General features: G+C 38.6%; 1 protein-coding gene across 6 annotated transcripts in view; it reads right to left on the reverse strand.

Annotated features, from left to right (window-relative positions):
* fmnl3 (formin-like 3) overlaps positions 1-20,313 on the reverse strand; it is a 53,997-nt gene that overhangs the window by 22,538 nt on the left and 11,146 nt on the right. For all 6 annotated transcript variants that reach the window (XM_079803377.1, XM_079803380.1, XM_079803381.1 and 3 more), the window contains exons 2-4: positions 4,742-4,825; positions 3,902-3,982; positions 1,848-1,924 (exon numbers count right to left, since the gene is read on the reverse strand). In XM_079803377.1, coding sequence (XP_079659503.1) covers positions 1,848-1,924; positions 3,902-3,982; positions 4,742-4,825 — 242 coding nt within the window. The remainder of the gene's footprint in view (positions 1-1,847; positions 1,925-3,901; positions 3,983-4,741; positions 4,826-20,313) is intronic.

Consider the following 20,313-nt stretch of genomic DNA (forward strand, 5'->3'; position numbering starts at 1 on the left):
AGACAGACAAAAAGTGGGACTGAGCAAGAAACAGACTTTTCAGACTGAAAAGGTGGTGGGGGCTCACTCGATCATCAGCTTCCTGTCTACCACCTCCCCCTCCCCGCTCCCCTTTAGTCTCTTTTCCTGTCCGGCCAGATGCTATTTCAGATTGTCTTGGCAAAGTAAGGAGTAGCACATCGGAAAGAGGCCAGGGATCGGACACATGCAATAAACAGGCCTCTGTTCCATTTCATCCAGCCCCAAAAAAGTCAGTGAAAATAGCCTGCCTATTCTTTTCCTTTTGTTCTTAATGAGAAACACATTACCCCTAGCTCTTATTAATGCAGGAGAGGAGTGTATTGGTTATTTATGGCTCACACAGGAGACAAAGAAAGTAATCCAGAATCATATTTTGCATTGTCTTTTGCTCACATACTGTGTATGAGTGTTCAGGAAGATACTTTGAAGCTGTAGTTTGATAAGCTACTCATAATGTATAGTTATTTAAACTACCGCCTTTTATTTTTTTTTAAGTAAGCTGAGCTACGCACAACAAAAGATTGGCTAGAAACTTAAGAACAATATCTTCTTAAATATTTAATTAAAAGATGATATAACGTATCATTTAAATGTATTTAAAATATAAAATTGTCATAAAATGAAAATAATAAAATATGAATCAAATACAATTTATATTATTTAATAAATAATATACATTTTAATAATATTATTTTAGTGTAAATTAGCATATACACTTTACACTAAATACAACTAACAAAAATTAGAATGCAACCTAATTTATATAACTGAGTTAAAAACAGCAGCATGAATATTTTTGCTACAAAAATACCTAAAATGAATTGCTACTATGGATTGATGAAGCATTATTTTTGAAGCGTTCATTTGCAAGGTTATATTTTTCCGGTGCTATTTATGAGTGTGTTTGATTATTGACTTAATTCACTCAACTGTCTATTAGCACAATACAATGTGACATTAAATACAACAATTTAGCATTTTGTAATATGCAAAACTGCACTATTTAAAAAATGCAGAAAAGTTAGAATCGGCACCAGCCCACTACTGCTAGTTAGTTACTTCCCATCGTTTGGGTGTATGGGTTCATCCAGTTGGTACGGATGTAACAAAGCATGCGGTTGTGTGTGAATGGTTTCACAGTTATACAACACATTGTTTTTTGTATGCATAAGTGTGTGTGTGTGTGTCCTTGAAAACGGAATATAAATAGTGAAAAGATGTTCCCAGTTGACAATGTTTCATTGTACCTCATTGTGTTGCAGATTTGTGTGTCAGTGTTTTATTTGTGTTCATCAACATGAATTATAAACCTTTGTGTGTGTGTGTGTGTGTGTACGTGTCCTTTCACACACTATATTGTTGGATGCTCCAGGCTTCCTGGCTCTCCGGCATACACTACTCAGCTTCCTGCTTGCTAAAGCTGCTAAGGGGGTTGTGTGTGAGGGACGAGATGAATAAAAACCATCTGGACGCTGCCAAGGTCTACAGACAGTGTTATAAGCACAGGGAAGCTGGCAGAACAGCCCAACAGCAGGGATTTGTGCACGGGCAAACACTACATCCAGCTTTCTACAACAGGAAGAACAAAGAAAGAGTGATTCTTTAGAGGGGAAAGCCAAACAATACCACAGCTTCCCACCCATACCACTAGCAGTGCTATTGTTCCCTGCACTGTATACAGCAGCCTCATAACCTCACTGCATTGGTTACTGGAGGATCATGGGATGTTACTCCGGGTGATTGCTGGGAGGGATATTTGTAGAGATCAGCACAAGACGAAGAGGTGTAAAAGAGGGATTTAATGAGAGGAGACAGAAATTAGTCACCCTATGTGATTGGTTCTCAGCGATATCTCCAGCTCTCGCAGGACTTTGGTGGATTCCTGAACCCTCCTGCGGAATTTCTGCACACAGAGAGAAACTGATGATTATCGGCATGTTTGGGGAAAAACTCTGCAACCTCACCAGAATAACGTTTTTTTTTTTTATTTAATAAACTAACTAGTGCCGGGTAAAACAACCTTTCTGGTTAACGTTTAGTGCTCAAAAGATTCTCAAAAGATGCTTTAGTGCTCAACACTAATGTCCTGCACATACACTGCCATTCAAAAGTTTGGGGTCAGTAAGATTATTCATCATTATTTTTTAGGTGAAAGTTTTTCTTAGCTAGAGTAGACTACATTATTTGTTCTAAAATACAGTAAAAAAATATTGCAAAATATTATTACAGTTTAAGAAAACTGATTTTTATTTTGATATATTTTAAAATGTAATTTATTCCTGTGATGGCAAAGCTGAATTTATATATATATATATACACACACACAGTATATGCACCGATCAGGCATAACATTCCTAATACTGTGTCGGTCCCCATTTTGCTGCCAAAACAGCACTGACCCTTCGAGGCATGTACTCCACTAGACCCCTGAAGGTGTGCTGTGGTTTCTGGCACCAAGATGTTAGCAGCAGATCCTTTAAGTCCTGTAAGTTGCAAGGTGAGGCCTCCATGGATCGGACTTGTTTGTTCAGCACATCCCACAGATGCTCGATTGGATTGAGATTGAGAATTTGGAGGCCAAGTCAACACCTCAAACTTGTTGTTGTGCTCCTCAAACCATTCCTGAACCCTTTTTGATTTGTGGCAGGGCGTATTATCCTGCTGAAAGAGGCCACAGCCACCAGGGAATACCGTTTTCATGAAAGGGTGTACATGGTCTGCAACAATGCTTAGGTAGGTGGTACATGTCAAATGGCAGGACCCAAGGTTTCCCAGCAGAACATTGCCCAAAGCATCACACTGCCTCTGCCGGGTTGCCTTCTTCCCATAGTGCATCCTGGTGCCATGTGTTCCCCAGGTAAGCGACGCACCCGGCCATCCACGTGATGTAAAAGAAAACGTGATTCATCAGACCAGGCCACCTTCTTCCATTGCTCTGTGGTCCAGTTCTGATGCTCACGAGCCCATTGTTGATGCTTTCGGTGGTGGACAGGGGTCAGCATGGGCACCCTGACTGGTCTGTGGCTATGCAGCCCCATACGCAACAAACTGCGAAGCACTGTGTATTCTGACACCTTTCTGTCAGAACTTAACTTCTTGAGCAATTTGAGCTACAGTAGCTCGTCTGCTTGATCGGACCACACGGGCCAGCCTTCGCTCCCCACGTGCATCAATGAGCCTTGGCCGCCCATGATCCTGTTGCCAGTTCACCACTGTTCCTTCCTGGGACCACTTTTGCAGACTGGGAACACCCCACAAGAGCAGCAGTTTTGGAGATGCTCTGACCCAGTCGTCTAGCCATCACAATTTGGCCCTTGTCAAACTCGCTCAAATCCTTATGCTTGCCCATTTTTCCTGCTTCTAACACGTCAACTTTGAGGACAAAATGCTCACTTGCTGCCTAATATATCCCACCCACTAACAGGTGCCGTGATGAAAAGATAATCAGTGTTATTCACTTCATAATGTTATGCCTGATCGGTGTACATACATATACTGTCACTATATATATTCAACAGTTTTGACTTCATATATAGTTTCATATATCCTATATATTTTATATTTTTAACATCATATTTTTTTCTTTACCATTTCCCTCCCTGCCTTTAGAATTAAAGCGGCTATTTTTTCCCTGCTGTTGATTTCTAAGTTGTGAAAGTTCAGAACAAGTCCAGTTCAGTTTCAATAGATAGTCTTTTTGCACAGGGAAGAAAATTCAAAATTTTAAAGTTACAATATGTTTTAAAAGAACATTCACCACAAAAGAAGAAGGGCAATTTGATTTCTCACAACACAACCCCTTTAACTGCTGTAAATCATGTCCACATGCAAACAGCTGAGAAACAGACATTGGTTTCACATTCTAGAGGATGATGCTGACCTTGCGTGTGACTCTTGGGTCTAAATATCCACGTAGTTTCTGGATGTATGTATGTGGAGGATTCTTTACTTGGAAACGCTCCTAACACACAGAAGAGGGGGATAAAGTTAAACACAGGTTCAAAACATCTTTATCTAACACATACACATATTATTATCATTCCATGTTGTTTGTTTAAAAAACTTTGACATTATTCTAAAACTATTTTGTTGTTGTAACTATGAACTCCCCTTTTCAGCAGATTTGTCAAAGTTGAATGACTAGACGTTTATAAATAGTAGTTTTACAAGACATTGAAGTCATAATTTTTTCTACATGATCCTGTATTTAACAAGATGTGCCAATTTACTTAATGGGACAGTTTCTCTAAAAAAATTTAAATTCTGCCATCATGTCATTCCAAACCAGCATGACAGTATGAACTCAAAAGGAGAAATTCTAAAGACTATACAGGCTACTCTTTTCCATACAATTACAAAGAATGGGGATCTAAAGCACCTTAAGATTTTCATAAAAATAATCCATGTAACTACTGGAAAACTTTAGTCCCCGTTCATTGTACCTGCATGGAAAAGAAGCTTCACAGAAGAATAAGGGTTTAAAACAACATGAGGGTGGGTAATTGATGACAGAACTTTAATTGGGTACACTGTTCCTTTAAATGATAACCTGTAATTCATTTACTTTGGTTTAAGAAATTATTTAAATCTGATATAACTTTATAAGTGTCTATAAATGGCAAGAAACTTGTTCTCTTAACTTGACACCATTCTTGGAGGCATGTTCAGCATTACATGAGCAAGGGTGTGGCATAAAAGTAGGCAACTGTGGAGGATGTACCTGGTCACAGATGAGGTCCCACTTCTTCTCATTATCGTACTGCCGGAGGAGACGTGCTTTATCCGGTGGCAGGTTCATAGAGTTCTGAAAAACAGAGAGCGCTTTTGCATCAGAACACACAGGAAGTCATGTATTCCGCCATGTACCCATGGCAACGACCTTGCAGAGACGTCTCTGTGCTCGTTTTCTTTAGGTCACAGTGGTTTCTTGCCAGACACGAGAAACCCGCAACCTACGATCTCACGTCCTGTGCTGACTTCTTATTTCTTGTCTAAAATCATATTCATCTTCAGAGTCTGAGTCAGACATCAAGACAATCTTGTGACCAAATTCTCCATCTCAAAATATATTTTTACACTTTCTGAAGGAAATTATGAGCACATTGCTTGCCTTTGCAAAACTCACAGCCACAATTATTGGTGATTGCCAGGACGTTGCTATGCAGTTGCTATAGTGTTCTGAGTGGTTTGTAGAGCGTTGCTATGTGTTTACTAAGGGGTTGTTAGAAAGTAACACAACAAACAAGAGCTAGTATAATAAACATGAGTCTGCTTTACAGCCGAGCAACGGCTAAATCGAACCTTGCTTGCAAAGTCAGTATGTTTATAGAAACTTGCGTGAATAGTAACACACTTGGTTACATTGCACAGGCATCTGAATATAACTCTGTGGCCGCCTAGAGTACTGAAGTTTGGCCCTGTCCTAAATGGCACCCTAAACACTCGTGGCCTTCTTATGAGTCAGCACTTTTGTGACAAAACGCCGCTTTGACTGTCGGTAAGAAGTTCGCTTCAGTGCGGGCATCGAGGGTGCATATAGGCCGCAAAGGGGGGCGCTTGCAAACACTCTTCTTAAACCTAAAATGACTAATGGGACACCCTATGGTCTTGTGGACTTAAATCATGATTCAACACACTGATTCATAACCCTCCGAAGCTTCATGAAGCAGTGTTTTGAAATCAGTTATCACTATATAAGTCGTTATTTTGTTTTTTTTGGCACACCAAAAATATTCTCCTCACTTTATAATATTAATATTGAACCACTGTCACATGAACTGATTTAAATATGTTTTTAGTACATTAATGTACCTCCAGTCTTTGTGCTAAGCTAGGCTAGCGGTGGGTGTGTCAGACAGAGTTATGGCACGCACGGAGATGAGAATGGTATGTATGGACTTATCTAACTCTGGGGGATACGGTGAATAAGCTAAAGTCCCAAAAAGTCAGCATCTTCCTTTAACGCATCCTTACTGAATACAAGTATCCATTTTTTTAAATAAAAAATATATATTTCTGACTCCTAACTTTTGAACAGTAGATTAAGTGTAAAATATACTGTATGTTCTCATACTTCTCATAATATAAACAGTGTGATTATAATAATAATGCTATTTTTCAAATGATATATAAATCATTGTACTTCCTGCCACTTCTTAGCAGGACATTGCACATACTACTCTCTTATTTCAGGTCACTTTACACTACAAACAGAACAGTATGTGATTTGTCTTCTAAATCTCTTTAATGGTGGAACACACACTGAGTCAGGTGTGGGGTGTGAGCTGACAACTGTCTCCAACAAACGTAGTATCTCCCTTTATTAACCTGAGACTCTGTGCTGTGATTACAGATAGCAAACAGCAGATAGGCACTGGGCCAGATTATCACAGCATGTTACAGACATCTCAGTGGGTTTCCCTTTGAAGATGGAAAAGGTGTTTGTTCAAAAGATGCCATTCACACCCATATCAACACCCAGCCGAGCATCTGTCTATCACCTACGTCCTTGCACTCCACATTAGAGTGATTCATCCACCCCAAAAGCTTCACAGTCTACTGCCAAGGCAACATATCATCTCAGTGAAATTACATGACCACATCATTATAAACAACACATTTTTCCAGTCATTCTGACTCCATGATTTGTGGAAAGTGAATATTGTGTGTTGAAAGAATTTGTTTTATTTTATTTCCACTGTAAAGGGATTGTACCTTTCCACAAACCCATATGAATCATATTCAGTGACAAGTCTGGGAAAGGCTGGTGGTGAATGCAATATGTATCATAATAGTGTTTATACAAAGTTCTGTCATGGAACTCTAGATGGCTCTAACTGCCCGTCTTGAATCAGACATAGAGATTAAGCAGTGCTTAAGATAAAATGTATTTGAATGAATGAATTATTAACGATCGGGGGGGAAAGAGAGAGAGAGAGAGAGAGAGAGAGAGAGAGATGCGTACCTGCGTCTGTTCAGCATCTCTACAACGAATTTATTTACTTAAAAATAGCGATGTTACCCCCTTCGTTGCTGAGAAATATAATGTAGCGATTCAGTAGTGAAGCGATTTATTGCTTAAAATCTGGGCATCATTGATAACAAGTTTCTGTGCTTTTGAATGTTTCTGTGTGTGCGCAGCATGATCACCATTCTCTGTGAGCGAGTGACGTATGCGTGTGCTTCAATGAAAACAGCGCAAGTGACTTATGCGTCTGTGTGCTTCAATGAAAACAATTAATTAATTGCATTAATATAGAACGTGATTAAACTGACTTGGAACTACCTGTGAATTAAATGGTTTTAAACCTTCCAGCCAATCAGAATCGAGTATTCAGACAGACCATGGTATAAGAGACTATAAGAACTTACAGTTTTGCAGCAGAGTTCATTCAAAGAAGGATTAGTCAGACTAATTCAAACCGATAACTTGAGTTTTTTGTGATTCATAAAAATATTCAGGTCATAAGTGAATTCCCTTTTAATCAACTGAACCAATTCTTTCACAAAACAATTCTGTTTCGAAGCACTCAAAAGTCAGAACACCAAGGGCACCTGCTGGTTTTCAGCTGTGTAAAAAAGTACATGTTCTACAAAACAATTGTACAAACAATTGTACAAAAGTTGTAATCTCTAATATCAAAAATGACACAACAAAACATCATGTAATGTGCTCAAACCCGTTCCAAAGCATGGATTCAAAACTAAAGATTTTGAGAAGATTTTACAAATGTACCAATACATTTTTTTTTATTTATCTTGTCATAGTCAATTCATAATTTATATTGAAAGTTTATTCAGAATAAAAGTCCACAGCTGTTCAATTACGATGGAGCTGTAGATATAGGAGTTTAGTTATAAATCCGATGTGTTTCTCAGACAGTTCAGCTTCCAACATTTAATACGACAGCAGACAGACTCAACTGACCATGTAGTAAATTTGTTTTGTTTGAAACCACATACGACTGGAAGACATCCCAATTGTGATGACTAGGGTTTGTAATGTCTGAAAAGCTAACACAATTTAGCAGAAATGACAATGTGTAAAAGAGGCCCTGGAGAATGTTATTTGGCTCTGTCTGTGAGGATCTCAAGCATTACCATTCCCTCCATTCCCCTTCCGATGTTTTTTTTTTTCTTCAGTTGTGACCAACATTGTGCATTCCAGATGTCCACAGTTACAGAAGGAATGTGTCGTGTTTACAACAGTAATGAATTTGAAAATAAATTATCCCACTTCATCTTTTATTTCACTCTATTTTCCCTCCATTCCCTTCTCTTTGACAGAGCGTATAGAGTTTACATACTTGGAGGATAAAAGTTTTATCTCTTTCTCTAAATCTTTCCCTCTCTACTCTCTCCGACTCAAATGTCAAAGATGGAGTGGGCGACTCCTACACTTGTTATGCAGCACATAATAAATGACGTAAACGGCAGCTCTTTCTGATGAACTCACTGCTTCCGAACATTTCACACAACAAACCGCATCCATTGTTTTTGAGGAAGAAAGGACAGAAAAGCCTACAAAAATACCATAATCCATGCTTAGTCAACATGAAAGCATCCAGTCTCTGAGGAAATATCAACCATACTGCATTTTTATCAAAGTGAGAAAATTAACGTGAGCAAAGACCATGGTACAAATTAAAGGGGGTGTTAAAGGGGGTAAAATTACCTTTAGAAATTGGGACAATTGGCTGATGACGGAGTGGGATAGGCAAAAGGGCAGAGAAAGATGTATGTAAAATACCGTAATCCATGCTTAGTCAATATGAAAGCATCCAAAGATTTTTCAATATGAAGTCAAACTTCTTCTTCTTCTTTTTTTTTTTTACTAAGCCAATTATTTTTCTATCGACATTATTCTTTTTTCTTTAGGTCAACAATTGTCTTATTTGTGTATATTTATTTCTCATAAGCAATTTTATGAGAAACATCTGAAACAAAGTTGATACTTAAAGAGCTCCAGTCTCCTAAGCTATGAAAGAGCAACCTGTGAGCAATAAAACTGTCTTCTGGGAAGCTTCAAAATAGGAGTCAGAGGTTGGATCTGGCCATATGTCTGTTGCCAGGTTGTCCGGACTGCCTAGTGACCATTTGTTGGTCTGATATGTAATTAGGGCACTTAGTACACAGAGAGGTTCCAGTCCTCCATTCACATGATGATCTAGGATCTGGTGCCACATCACTGATAACAGCGGCTGCAAAGAGCTCAGATGAGTCTTTATCTGATCTACAGTAGCTCTGTGAGTTTTAGGCTTCTTTGTTTTCTGGTCCAGAAATGAGTGTCTAAGTAAATAAGTTTAAGCTTCACTTTTCTGATTCAGTTCTGCAGTATTTACCCTAGGGGGTTTTCTCAGGGCCCAAGAGCTTCCTGCACAGATATTATTAGCCAAACCATTGGAGAGCTACACCACCACAGAGAAACTTGCATAAGTACAAAAGAATGCATAAACATCTTTGAATCAAAGGGGAAACCATCAATACTAAAACTCACTGAAGTAAGATCAAAGAAAACACTATGAAGATTTTAATATTTATAGAGCTGAATGAGAAAAACTAACTAAAACACACTAAAAACAGCAGTCTGAAATAGCTAAATATCGAATTCGGTCCTAACCACTGAGGTGGCACAAGGTCCAATGAAAAGAAAGTGCTTTGTCAATTCCTGGAAAGGAAGTACGTGTTATTTTGGCATAAAACACACATTCAGCATGAAACGTCTACAAACATTACAAAATAAAAGGTGGTCATGTCCAAAAACATGAATGATAAAACAAAACAAAACAAAACAAAACAAAAAACACCAGATGTTCTACTTTCCCCAAAAGACCTTCCTTGCTACTCTGCTTGAGCAAAAGGATCAGCTAACTGGCGATCCCTAATCTAATTTTGTTAATCTCATTTGACTTTTCCTACAAAAGTCCAGTCTTGTTTTCCTGACTTTAAAAAGAGACCCACATTTTGCATCTAAGATGAAAATACCTTCGATTTCCAAAGTAGGACCAATGTCTGAAAATAAAACACAAAATGAACTCCCTAAAGATCTTTCCTTCCAAAATAGAGTGACGCTACCCACCACAGGGACAAAAAGAGCTTCTGTTTGATCCCAGTATAGTTTGTGAAAGGGTGACTGTGCGGACACAACAAAGAACCATTCCCTTTTTCTGGCATGTTGAGCTATTTGGCAAATGATTATGTTGAACAATAGACTGTGGCTATCGGCTATACTTGCTTTTTAACACTTGAGTGAAAAAAATACTCAAGTACAGTGTATTTTATTGTCTGGGAATATGTATTTTTACATGTATGACAAATCTGGAAAACCCCTTTCTAATAAGACCAAAAAAAATCATAAAAAGAGGAAGAGAAATGTGTAAGAGGGAAGAAAAGTTATGAGTTGGACCATGTGAATAACTGAAAATTGAAGTGAGCAAAGACCATGGTACATATTACAGGGGGTGTTGGGAAAATTGGGACAGTTGGCTGATGAGGGAGTGGGACTGGCAAAAGAGGAGAGAAAGATGTGTCTTAAGAGAACAGTAGCTGGATTTGTTGTTGGGTATCAGATTGCAGAGAATGAAGAGAAGAGAAGAGAAGAGCCCAAGAGACAGAGAAGAGAAGGGGGAAACAAACCCCAGTCACGCACAGCTCTCCTCACAAAACACAGCACATGATGGAGAGCACAGTAATACAGTCAAAGAAAAGAAACCCAATCTGTGCTTTCTCATCTGGAGGAGTGGCGTCCTGTTTATGACTTGTAACATAGCAATATGGAAATATCAATGCAAACTCTTCAAAGTCAACATGATATGTATTCACAATTTTTTTCTTCTGTAATATGATAGAAATATGTTCTATTTCTGCATGAATTAAGATTATTGATTGATTGATTGATTGATTGATTGATAATAACTGAGTTCTCAACAATGTCTATTTAACAATGTATATTTTCCAAAATACCAAAGGAAGAGATTTCAAAATGAATTCAAGTTTATTAGCATTGTTTTCTAAAACCAAATAGACTTAATCCACATTCATTTCACAGCTCTATTCTTTTACTTTACATCAACAATTGCCTTATTTGTCATAAGCGATTTTAAGAGAAACATCTGAAATTTTTAAAACATCTAGAAAATCTCCATGGAAACTTGTTTACGCCACAGAATAAAATATTTTAAAAGATAATTGCGACTTTTATCTCATTCTGAGAAATAAACTCGCAATTGCGAGTTATAAAGTCAGAATTGCGTGATATAAAGTCAGAATTGCGTGATATAAAGTCAGAATTGCGAGTTATAAAGTCCAATTCTGAGGGGAAAAAATACTTTTTTTCTCAGTTTATGAGTTCATGTCACGGGAGTTTGATTGACGGCGATCTGACCACTCATAATCAGTCATACGCCATTTTGTCCGACAAAACTGTCAGGAGAGTTCATAGATTAACGTTGGTGGACCTAAAAAAAAGGTGTGTACTGACGTCTTTCCGCGGTTAAAACAACATTCCTTCTGAAGTTCATTCATGTTTATTTGATACTATAAATTAACTAGAAGGAAGAAATGATCGGTTCGCAAGCAGCTTTAACTGAGGCGCTACAGCGATCTCTCATCACACATTAAAGAGCCACAAAAGGGTATTTATTGTTAAAATGTATTTTTTTAAAACTACAAAATTTGAGGGTTGAGACTTTGTTTTATATTAAAAGTAACCTGCGTAGTCAGTGTCCTCTTTGCAGCATCAAAACGGCCCTTCTAACCCATATTGATGTGGTCAAATATTAGTCTTCACCAGGGGGACAGCTACGGCATGTTTAAAAGAGGGCCACACACTTTTACAGCCTTATTTGGCCGGTCCTCTGTCCGCTCTGAGAGGGCAGTGGGAGTTCATGTGAGCTAAAATTCTTAGCTTCATTTATAAACACAAACAATGCAAATATGTTTTGCGCCCATGCAGCTCTGAGTGTCTGCTCCCATGCCTGAGCCTAGACTCTGGGTGACATCCAACATAAACTCCTCCAAAGCCCACTTAAACCTACAAGCTTAATGTAATTTAAACCGTAAAGCCAATAAGAGTGGTTTACAAACTGATCTAAATGGCTCTTTGACTACTAAGTCAACAGGTAGAGTCTCCTACCTCACTCCATTTTATCAGTTTTAACGGTAGCCCAGGAAGAATGAGGGGGAAGTCTGGGACCTCATATTCTTTCAATGGATCTAACATGTGTCAGCATAAGCGACTAGACCAGAGCAGACCGCCAGACACACACCGTCTCCCCATCTAAACCGTCTCCTCCGCTCAGCTACTGAGCTCTACCTAATAGGTCCCCAGGCACCGAGCGTCAACGCAGGACCTGAGGAATGTACACCAACCCTGCCAGGTATAGTGGACTGTGAGTTTGAATGGGAAACAATAGCTCTTACTGAACGTCACACTGAGCTGAAGCTTTTTCCTCCCATTTTTCCAAAATGTTTAGCCACTTTTGGGTAAAAGTGTGTGTTGAAGAAACCCTTCTGTACAGTCAATAATAAAGCAGTAAAATATTGGGACTTTCCAACCATACTTTCCTTACTAAAAAAAAACCCTGATTCACTGCATTAAACACAAGGAATTTGAATATTACACCAAGCCTAGTGAAGACAAACAAAAAAAAAAAATTCCCTCCTTCACAGAAGTTTGACCCCAGATATATTTTGGACTTTTTCTCAACAATATCTTCTGTACATCCAATCTGTTCCAAACCCAATTGAGTGATCTGTTTCTGCTCAATGTGCCAAAGTCATCTGTATAGGGCTCAACATAAACCCCTGAAGAACTAGTCCAATAAGTCATGACACTCTTTTCACCCCCTAGGATATGACCAAAACATGTTTATGTTTATCTTATGAAATGTCATGGTAAGGCCTTGGTATCTTTACAGACCCAAGGACACTCATGCAGGCCCTCAAACCACCCAGGGAGCCTCAATATAATTTGAGACTTTCTCAGTAACACTTTAAAATGACACTAATAAACATAATTCTGTTATACTTAATAGGTCATTACTGCTACATATAGTATTTATTGGTATTTTTTTATTTAAATAAAAAAATATATATTAATATAAGATTAACAAAAATATATAATACAATATATTACATACAGATCATTACTGTACCATATTTACCATATCATATAATATAATATTTGGAATAAATGTTTTTTTTTATATATCTAAAATCCTATGTTTTATATATCTGTCTATGTATGGACCCCCTTGAAGGAAATTTCTGGAAGAATGACTAACAACAGTTAGTCTCACTGAAGAAACTGACCGTAAGCAATGACATCACATATCACATGTAAATGACAGTATTGGGTTCATGGGTGAATTTCTGTGTTTTACAAAAACACATCAACACAAAGTCTTGAAGCTACTGTTCCTCTTATTCCTTGAAACAGTGTATAATACAAGAAAGAAGCACATGAAGGGTATCACAAGCCCAGGGGGACTTCCTCCTTAAAATTAAGTTGAAAAGTAACAGTTTACGCTAACCAAAAGATTCCTGGGAACGAAAGTGAAGATCTGCAGGATGATGATACAGTTCTCAAACAAGTCTCCTGGCACTGAGCAAGACAAAATGGAGTGTGAGAAAATGCTGTCCTCCATTCACTTCAATGACACCTGATCTCACAATCCTAACCAGTAACCTGAACCAGGCAATCACAACAAAGCAAATCCACAAAACACAAATGTCCCATCCACCACCACACAGAAAGAGAGTGAGGTCAAGGTACTAGTGAACTGCCACACCATCCCCCCACCAGTTGTTTATATAAGAAACACAAACAATCCCCATTCCAAACCATTCAGGATTCAAGCCCAAAGTATACTTCGTTTTTTTAAGTGTACGCTAGCATAAATTATATTCCATTTAATAGTGTGCACGAACGCAGGCAGTCGACACATGCGCTCTAGAATGTTTCATCTTAGTCCAGTGTCTGCGTCATTTTTCTCCAGAAGTTATGACCTATAAAAGTGTCCGTGTATTCTTTTGAACCCCATCTCATAACCCCCTCACACAATCGCTTGTCAATGCAGGCTTCTATTGTTGCAGTCTCCGATGTTGTGTTGTTGTTTCTATCTCTTTAGTTCCATATTCTACTGTGAGTGTGAACTCTGCGGCTTGTGGAACAACTGATTAATGCAAAACAAATTCAATGCGCATATGCGACCTGTTACAAAAATCGGGCTGCACGCGTAGTATTCTGGTCACGTGGACTCTTGTGTATGTGTGAAAACTGAAGTATACTTTGGGCTTTAAGCTAAATATAATAAATCAAATATAATACATCTAAATAAAATAAACAAAATTTAATTTAAAATACATAATAAAAATAATAATTTAAAGTAGAAAAAAATAATTAAAATAATAATAGGCTAGAATACATATAGCAATATAATATATAATACAATTAATCATATTATTAATAATAAAAATATAATAAAATAAAAAATTAATTAAAATGATAACCATATATATTATTATATATTATATATATATTATTATTTGTGGCAACACATAATGTAATAACTGCACACAATGTAATAAGTATTACATTATTATAATAATAATAAAATGTTAATAATGTAATATTTTCTAAAAATTTAATAAAATCTTGAGCTCATAATGTAATAACAATTTTTACATTATAAACAATTATTATATGTTTATTAAACATAAAGCATTGGTATTCATTTACAGTACATTTTAAAAATCTAAGTCCAGATAAATAAATTAAATCAGAACCTTTACACCTTTAAACTACTACTACTAGTAATAGTATACTGTAAGTAATCTGGTGGATTTTGTTGGAAGATTAAGACTGGATTTAATTTTTTTTAATGTACTGTAAATGAATACCAATGAAAATATATGTTTTTTGTGATTTTAAGTTTATCATAATGCGATTTTTTATTATATTATGAGCTCAAGATTTTATTACATTATAAACATTTTATTACAATAATAATGTAATACTTATTACATTATGTGCAGTTATTACATTATGGATGAACAAATGGTAATTACATCAAAATGATTTACACTAGAAAATCTTTATGTAATGACCATATCACCAGATTTCACTGCAGATTGTGTTGCCTTTGTTTACCTGCCCCAGGACACACCACTATTATCAGCTGTGAAAAGAGAATGAACTTGCTCATTGAAAGTAAAACTAGCAGTGCAACTTCAGCACTTCAGAACTGTTAGAGAACACTGTGAATGCTCGGCATATGAAACTTCCCACTCAAATTTCTCAACAACACAGCAAGCGTTAACTGGTAGATATACAGACGTTGTAATGTTGATGAGGCCATTAACGCCTCGATGGTCTACAGCTGTGGTGTGCCTCCTGCATACCAGTGCACTATGCTCTTCTGCACCAAGAGATTCCCTGGGGCTTTTAGCAACTCAGCATGTCCGCCACAAATCATAAGTCAGGTCAAAGACACAGAAACACATTTCCCTTTAAAATAGAAATGTTCAGAAGCTCGTAAGGACAATCTGTCCATTCTTATCTAAAAACACAATGTTAAGCATGCTATGTGAAAGTGTCTTCTTCAGCCTTATTTAAGAACTATTCTTTTCAGTGATGTGGTTACTTAGAAATGTTTCCTGGGATGAGATGTGATTTCAGGAACTACTGAAGATCATGATGAGGATTCCAGATGTGACGTCGCAATTCTCTTTCTACTTGACAGGATCTGCGGCACATTCATTACTCAGATGCTCTTTAATGGTGTCGTGATCAAACACATCTCAGTTATTAAATAAGAGCAGGATTAATTCGAACCATATGAATCAGATGGATGGAGATATGAAGTCAGAACTGAGTTTATAGTGATATAAATATAAACATCCTGCAAATATAATTAATAGTGAATCAGAGCCTCTGGCTGACACTTAAAAAGAGGATGTCCTGTTTGCGTCTTCTGTCGGCCACACAGGAGATGGAGAGGAACAGGGTCATAACGGATAAACACAAAGTACAACAGGAATGAGAGCACAGGAGACAGCTTTGACATCCAAACATGCACAACTGCACACACGCTTGTACGCACATATATTATGGCAACTAACCTGATATATATTATTTTATATTTATACATAAATTTGTCTCTTTAAAAAAAAAAAATTGATAGATAGATAGATAGATAGATAGATAGATAGATAGATAGATAGATAGATAGATAGATAGATAGATAGATAGATAGATAGATAGATAGATAGATAGATAGATAGATAGATAGATAGATAGATAGATAGATAGATAGATAGATAGATAGATAGATTTGACACCAATCAATGTATGTTCTCAGAAAGCAAATCTTAATATCTTACGTAATTTTGCTTCTCAAGTAAACTGATCTTGTTTTAAAGGGTGAGTTCACTGTTTCTGAGTTCTACAGCAGCCGATGCTGTTCATGTGAGCACCACGACGCATGCGTGTGATGGCAGGAGATGCACTGTATTTACAATAGAAACTGCATAGGAGACTGACACGGGCTAGAACGAAATTGATGAATAAAGTTGTTATTTTTGTTAGTTTTTGAGCACAAAAAGTATTCTCGCCGCTTCATAAAATTAAGGTTGAACCACTGGAGTCACATGGACTATTTTAACGATGTGTTTACTACCCTTCTGGGCCTTGAAAGTGTTAATTAAATAGTTGTCTATGGAGGGGGTCAGAGAGCTCTCGGATTTCATCAAAAATATTTTCATTTGTGTTCCGAAGATGAATGAAGGTCTCACGGGATTGGAAGAACATGAGGGTGAGTAGTTAATGACAGAATTTTCATTTTTTGGTGAACTATCCCTTGTTTAAGTGTTAATGTTTCAATATTTTTTTCAAAATACTGATTAAAAATATTGTTTGTTTGTTTTTGTTTTTTTGCAGTGCATTAATCATCTCAAAGAAAGCAGCACCTATATATTGTGTCACATTATTTAACATGCAGCAGTTGGAGATCTATCCATGAAAATACCATAGTGGCTCGTAATACTGCCAGCATGGACAAATGGAACTTGCTGTGCAGAATCCTGAAGAAAATCTCTAGCTGGGAGGCCACCAGACCCATGTCATAATGATGTGGTGAGTAAATTCACCCTGAGATAATAATAATGGTGAGTTCTAGTACAGAGTCACACCCACTCAGTCCTGCTAACCTTAAAATACACGGAACAACGGAAATACTCTTTTTCTGAATGTGAGTCCGAGAAAAGGAGCCGGAAAGAGGATGTTCTGGTTTGCAAAAGGTTTCCTTGTCACAGGTTCTGTGATACTGATAAAAATGAAACAACATTTATTTACAGACGTGTGCATAAATTGTATTTATCTGCAAGTAAGAACTCTTGCAGCAGTTCCTGTGAGCTCTAGAGTAAAAGAAATGAGCACAAAGGGCTCAGGGGGGAGAGGCCCTTTCTCTAAAACAACACACACTCACAGAGCCTCCATTGTGCTGGAGAGGAAACCACTGCTCAGAGTGGACCCTCAACACAGCTGCAAGAGAGCAGCCTGACCCACACACACCTACGGCCAAATATAAGTTTACTTTTACAAGTAAAATTGCATATATTGTTCAATATATTGTACATAACATATTACATGAGTGTTTTTGACTTATTTTCAAGTAAAAAAATTATATTTGAAACAAGATAATATTTGATTTACTTGATAATTAACACTGCATAAGAAATTAAGACTTTAGAGAATGTATAATTGATATATAATTGATATAATTAATATAATTTTAACTTTATTTTTCTTACCATGCAGGCATTTTGTTCTTGTTGTAAGCATTAACTTTGTTAGATTTATGCTTAACGAAAAAAAAAAAAATTTATATATATATATATATATTTTTTATTATTATTATTATATCTATAATGAATATAATATAAACATTGATCATCGAACATAAGCAGAAGCTCAACTGTACTTGACGCACAAGAACAAACCTCATTGGTTCTTGTGGAAACTCAAAAGTGCTGCGTAACACGAGAATGAACCTCATTGGTTCTCGCACGTCAAGCAAGCATGCTTGAGCTTCTGTTTACCATAATTGATGTGCGCGTTGATGAATGTTTATATGTGAATAAAAGCCTAAATTCATTAGTTTCATCATATAAAGTGATCATGTCTCTTCAGAAGATTTGGACTAAACAGCTCAATTCGTGCGGTTTAGTTTTACAATCTCTTATGAACTTTTTTAAACCGTCAAAGTAGTAGTTGCATAGACTGTCAATGGAGGGACAGAAATATCTCAGATTTCATTAAAAATATCTAGTACAGTCCTATATCCTGCATCAATCTATGCAGGTTTTCGCATAAGTAGCATAATGCCAGCCTATATGGTCTTCATTGGCTGCCCATGAACAACATCTACTTTGACCCGCCCTCAAACACTGTAGTTGTAGCTGAGAGTTAGGTTTGTGTTGTCGACATGTCAGGAAGACACTGTTTCTGCGGTGCAAAAGCATTTCCACTTTGCATGCATTTCCAAAGGATGAGGACTCGAACTGATACCAGAAAAACGCGATTATGCGATCGCATGATTTAATGAATAATCAGCCAAAGTCCGCATATTTATGCCGGGGCCGCATTTTTTCAAATACGCCGCACTTTTGCTGCGTAAATTGCCTATTTACGCGTGCAAAATATGCGGGGCTAGCATGATTTCATAATCCCCGCATTTTCGTTGCAAAAAAGTCATATATGTTAGCAGAAAGTTGAAAATTTTTCGTTTACTTCACACAAGAGCCGCCATTTCCCCCTATTGCCATGGGAACGTTTTGAAGTGACGTAATTACCCGACGTGAACGTCATCGAAAAGCTGCAAACCCTGTAGTGAAACCATAGATATCGGTAAAACCATGATGAAGCACGCAAATTCCCATTTGCCAACAAAAATAACAAAGCAAAGTAGTTCCCTTTCGTTCAGTCACTACGACGTACGTTAGTGACTAACGAATGGGGGTTTCGCTTAGAAGCCAATCATCTTCGAGAATTTAACAGCGCCCAATGGCGTGCCAATGCCATGGGCATGCGGAATTTGCATGCGTAACTCCGCCCCACCGTGTGGGTATATAAGGAAGTACGCTGGCAACATCGCATTATGTTTCTACTTTGGAGCCAAGAGCATCTCTTCACTCCTACAAGCCTGAATTCTGAAGTCTTCTCTTCAGTCTTCGAGACCAGCGGTTCTCCAGGGTGTTGGTGTGACGGCGCGTTCTAGCGATCTCATGCTGCCTGCCTGCTGATCTGTGCAGTGATCTGCAACAGCTGTGTGTGTGTTTCCCTGGGCGCTTCGGCACTCTGCAGAGCTTTCCTCTCACAAAAAGAGCTTGCGCGTGGCACGTCTTTTTCAAGACAGTTCGTCCGTGCACTTCCGGGTGCGATCGATCTCCGTTGCTATGGGCACATTCACTGCTCGATGTGTTTGGGCTTCAGCACGTTCGGGCAGTGTTTGTGGATGCGTCATGTTCCCACTGCGGGAACGTGACCATCGCGATGTCGCGGTCGAGACTCAGTGATCTTCGTGAGGAGAGAGAGTCCCCTCTGCCACACCCCAATCTACCGTCTCCGAGAGAGGTGGTACTTTGGCTGGTGGCCAGGGTGACCTGAGGGCGGTGCCGTGGTATTAAGAACCCCGACGATCATGCCTCGGGTTGCGCGATTGGTTTTGGGGCGGCACCCGACAGCTGTTGGGCCCCGCCCCCAATACCTTTCGCTCCCGAGGTGCATGAGGAGATCACGCGGTCCCGGAAGTCCCCGTGCTTCCCTCGATCGTTTGGTGGCCTCCTCCGCCTTCTCTGCCCTTGATGGGGCCGTGGCCTAAGGGTACACTGGGGCCCCCTCTCCCCCACTGTTGAACTCTCTGTTGCGCACTACGGTGTCCACAGAGGGCTTGGACGCGGCGTGGTTGTCCTAAGCACCCTCCCAAAGCCTGTGGGCTCGTCTACTTCGGTGGCGTGGTCCTGCAGAGCTACGGGCAGGCCGCCGCCCCTTTGCACATGCACAAGGGTGGAGCCGACCCAGGGCTCTTCAATGAGCTGCGTGCCGCAACTGATCCCGCCCCGGGCGGTGAAGGTTGCCACACGCTCCCTGGGTCGGGCGATGTCCACAGCTGTGGTCCGGGAGAACACCTGGCCTTACCTGGTGATGTGGAGGACGTTGAGCGGGCCCGCCTCCTCAACTCGCCCATATCCCAGTCTGGCCTCTTCGGCGGTACGGCTGGGAACCGCGCCCAA

This window comes from Gobio gobio (genome assembly GCF_949357685.1).
Source record: "Gobio gobio genome assembly, chromosome: 21".
NCBI classification, from domain to species: Eukaryota; Metazoa; Chordata; class Actinopteri; order Cypriniformes; family Gobionidae; genus Gobio; species Gobio gobio.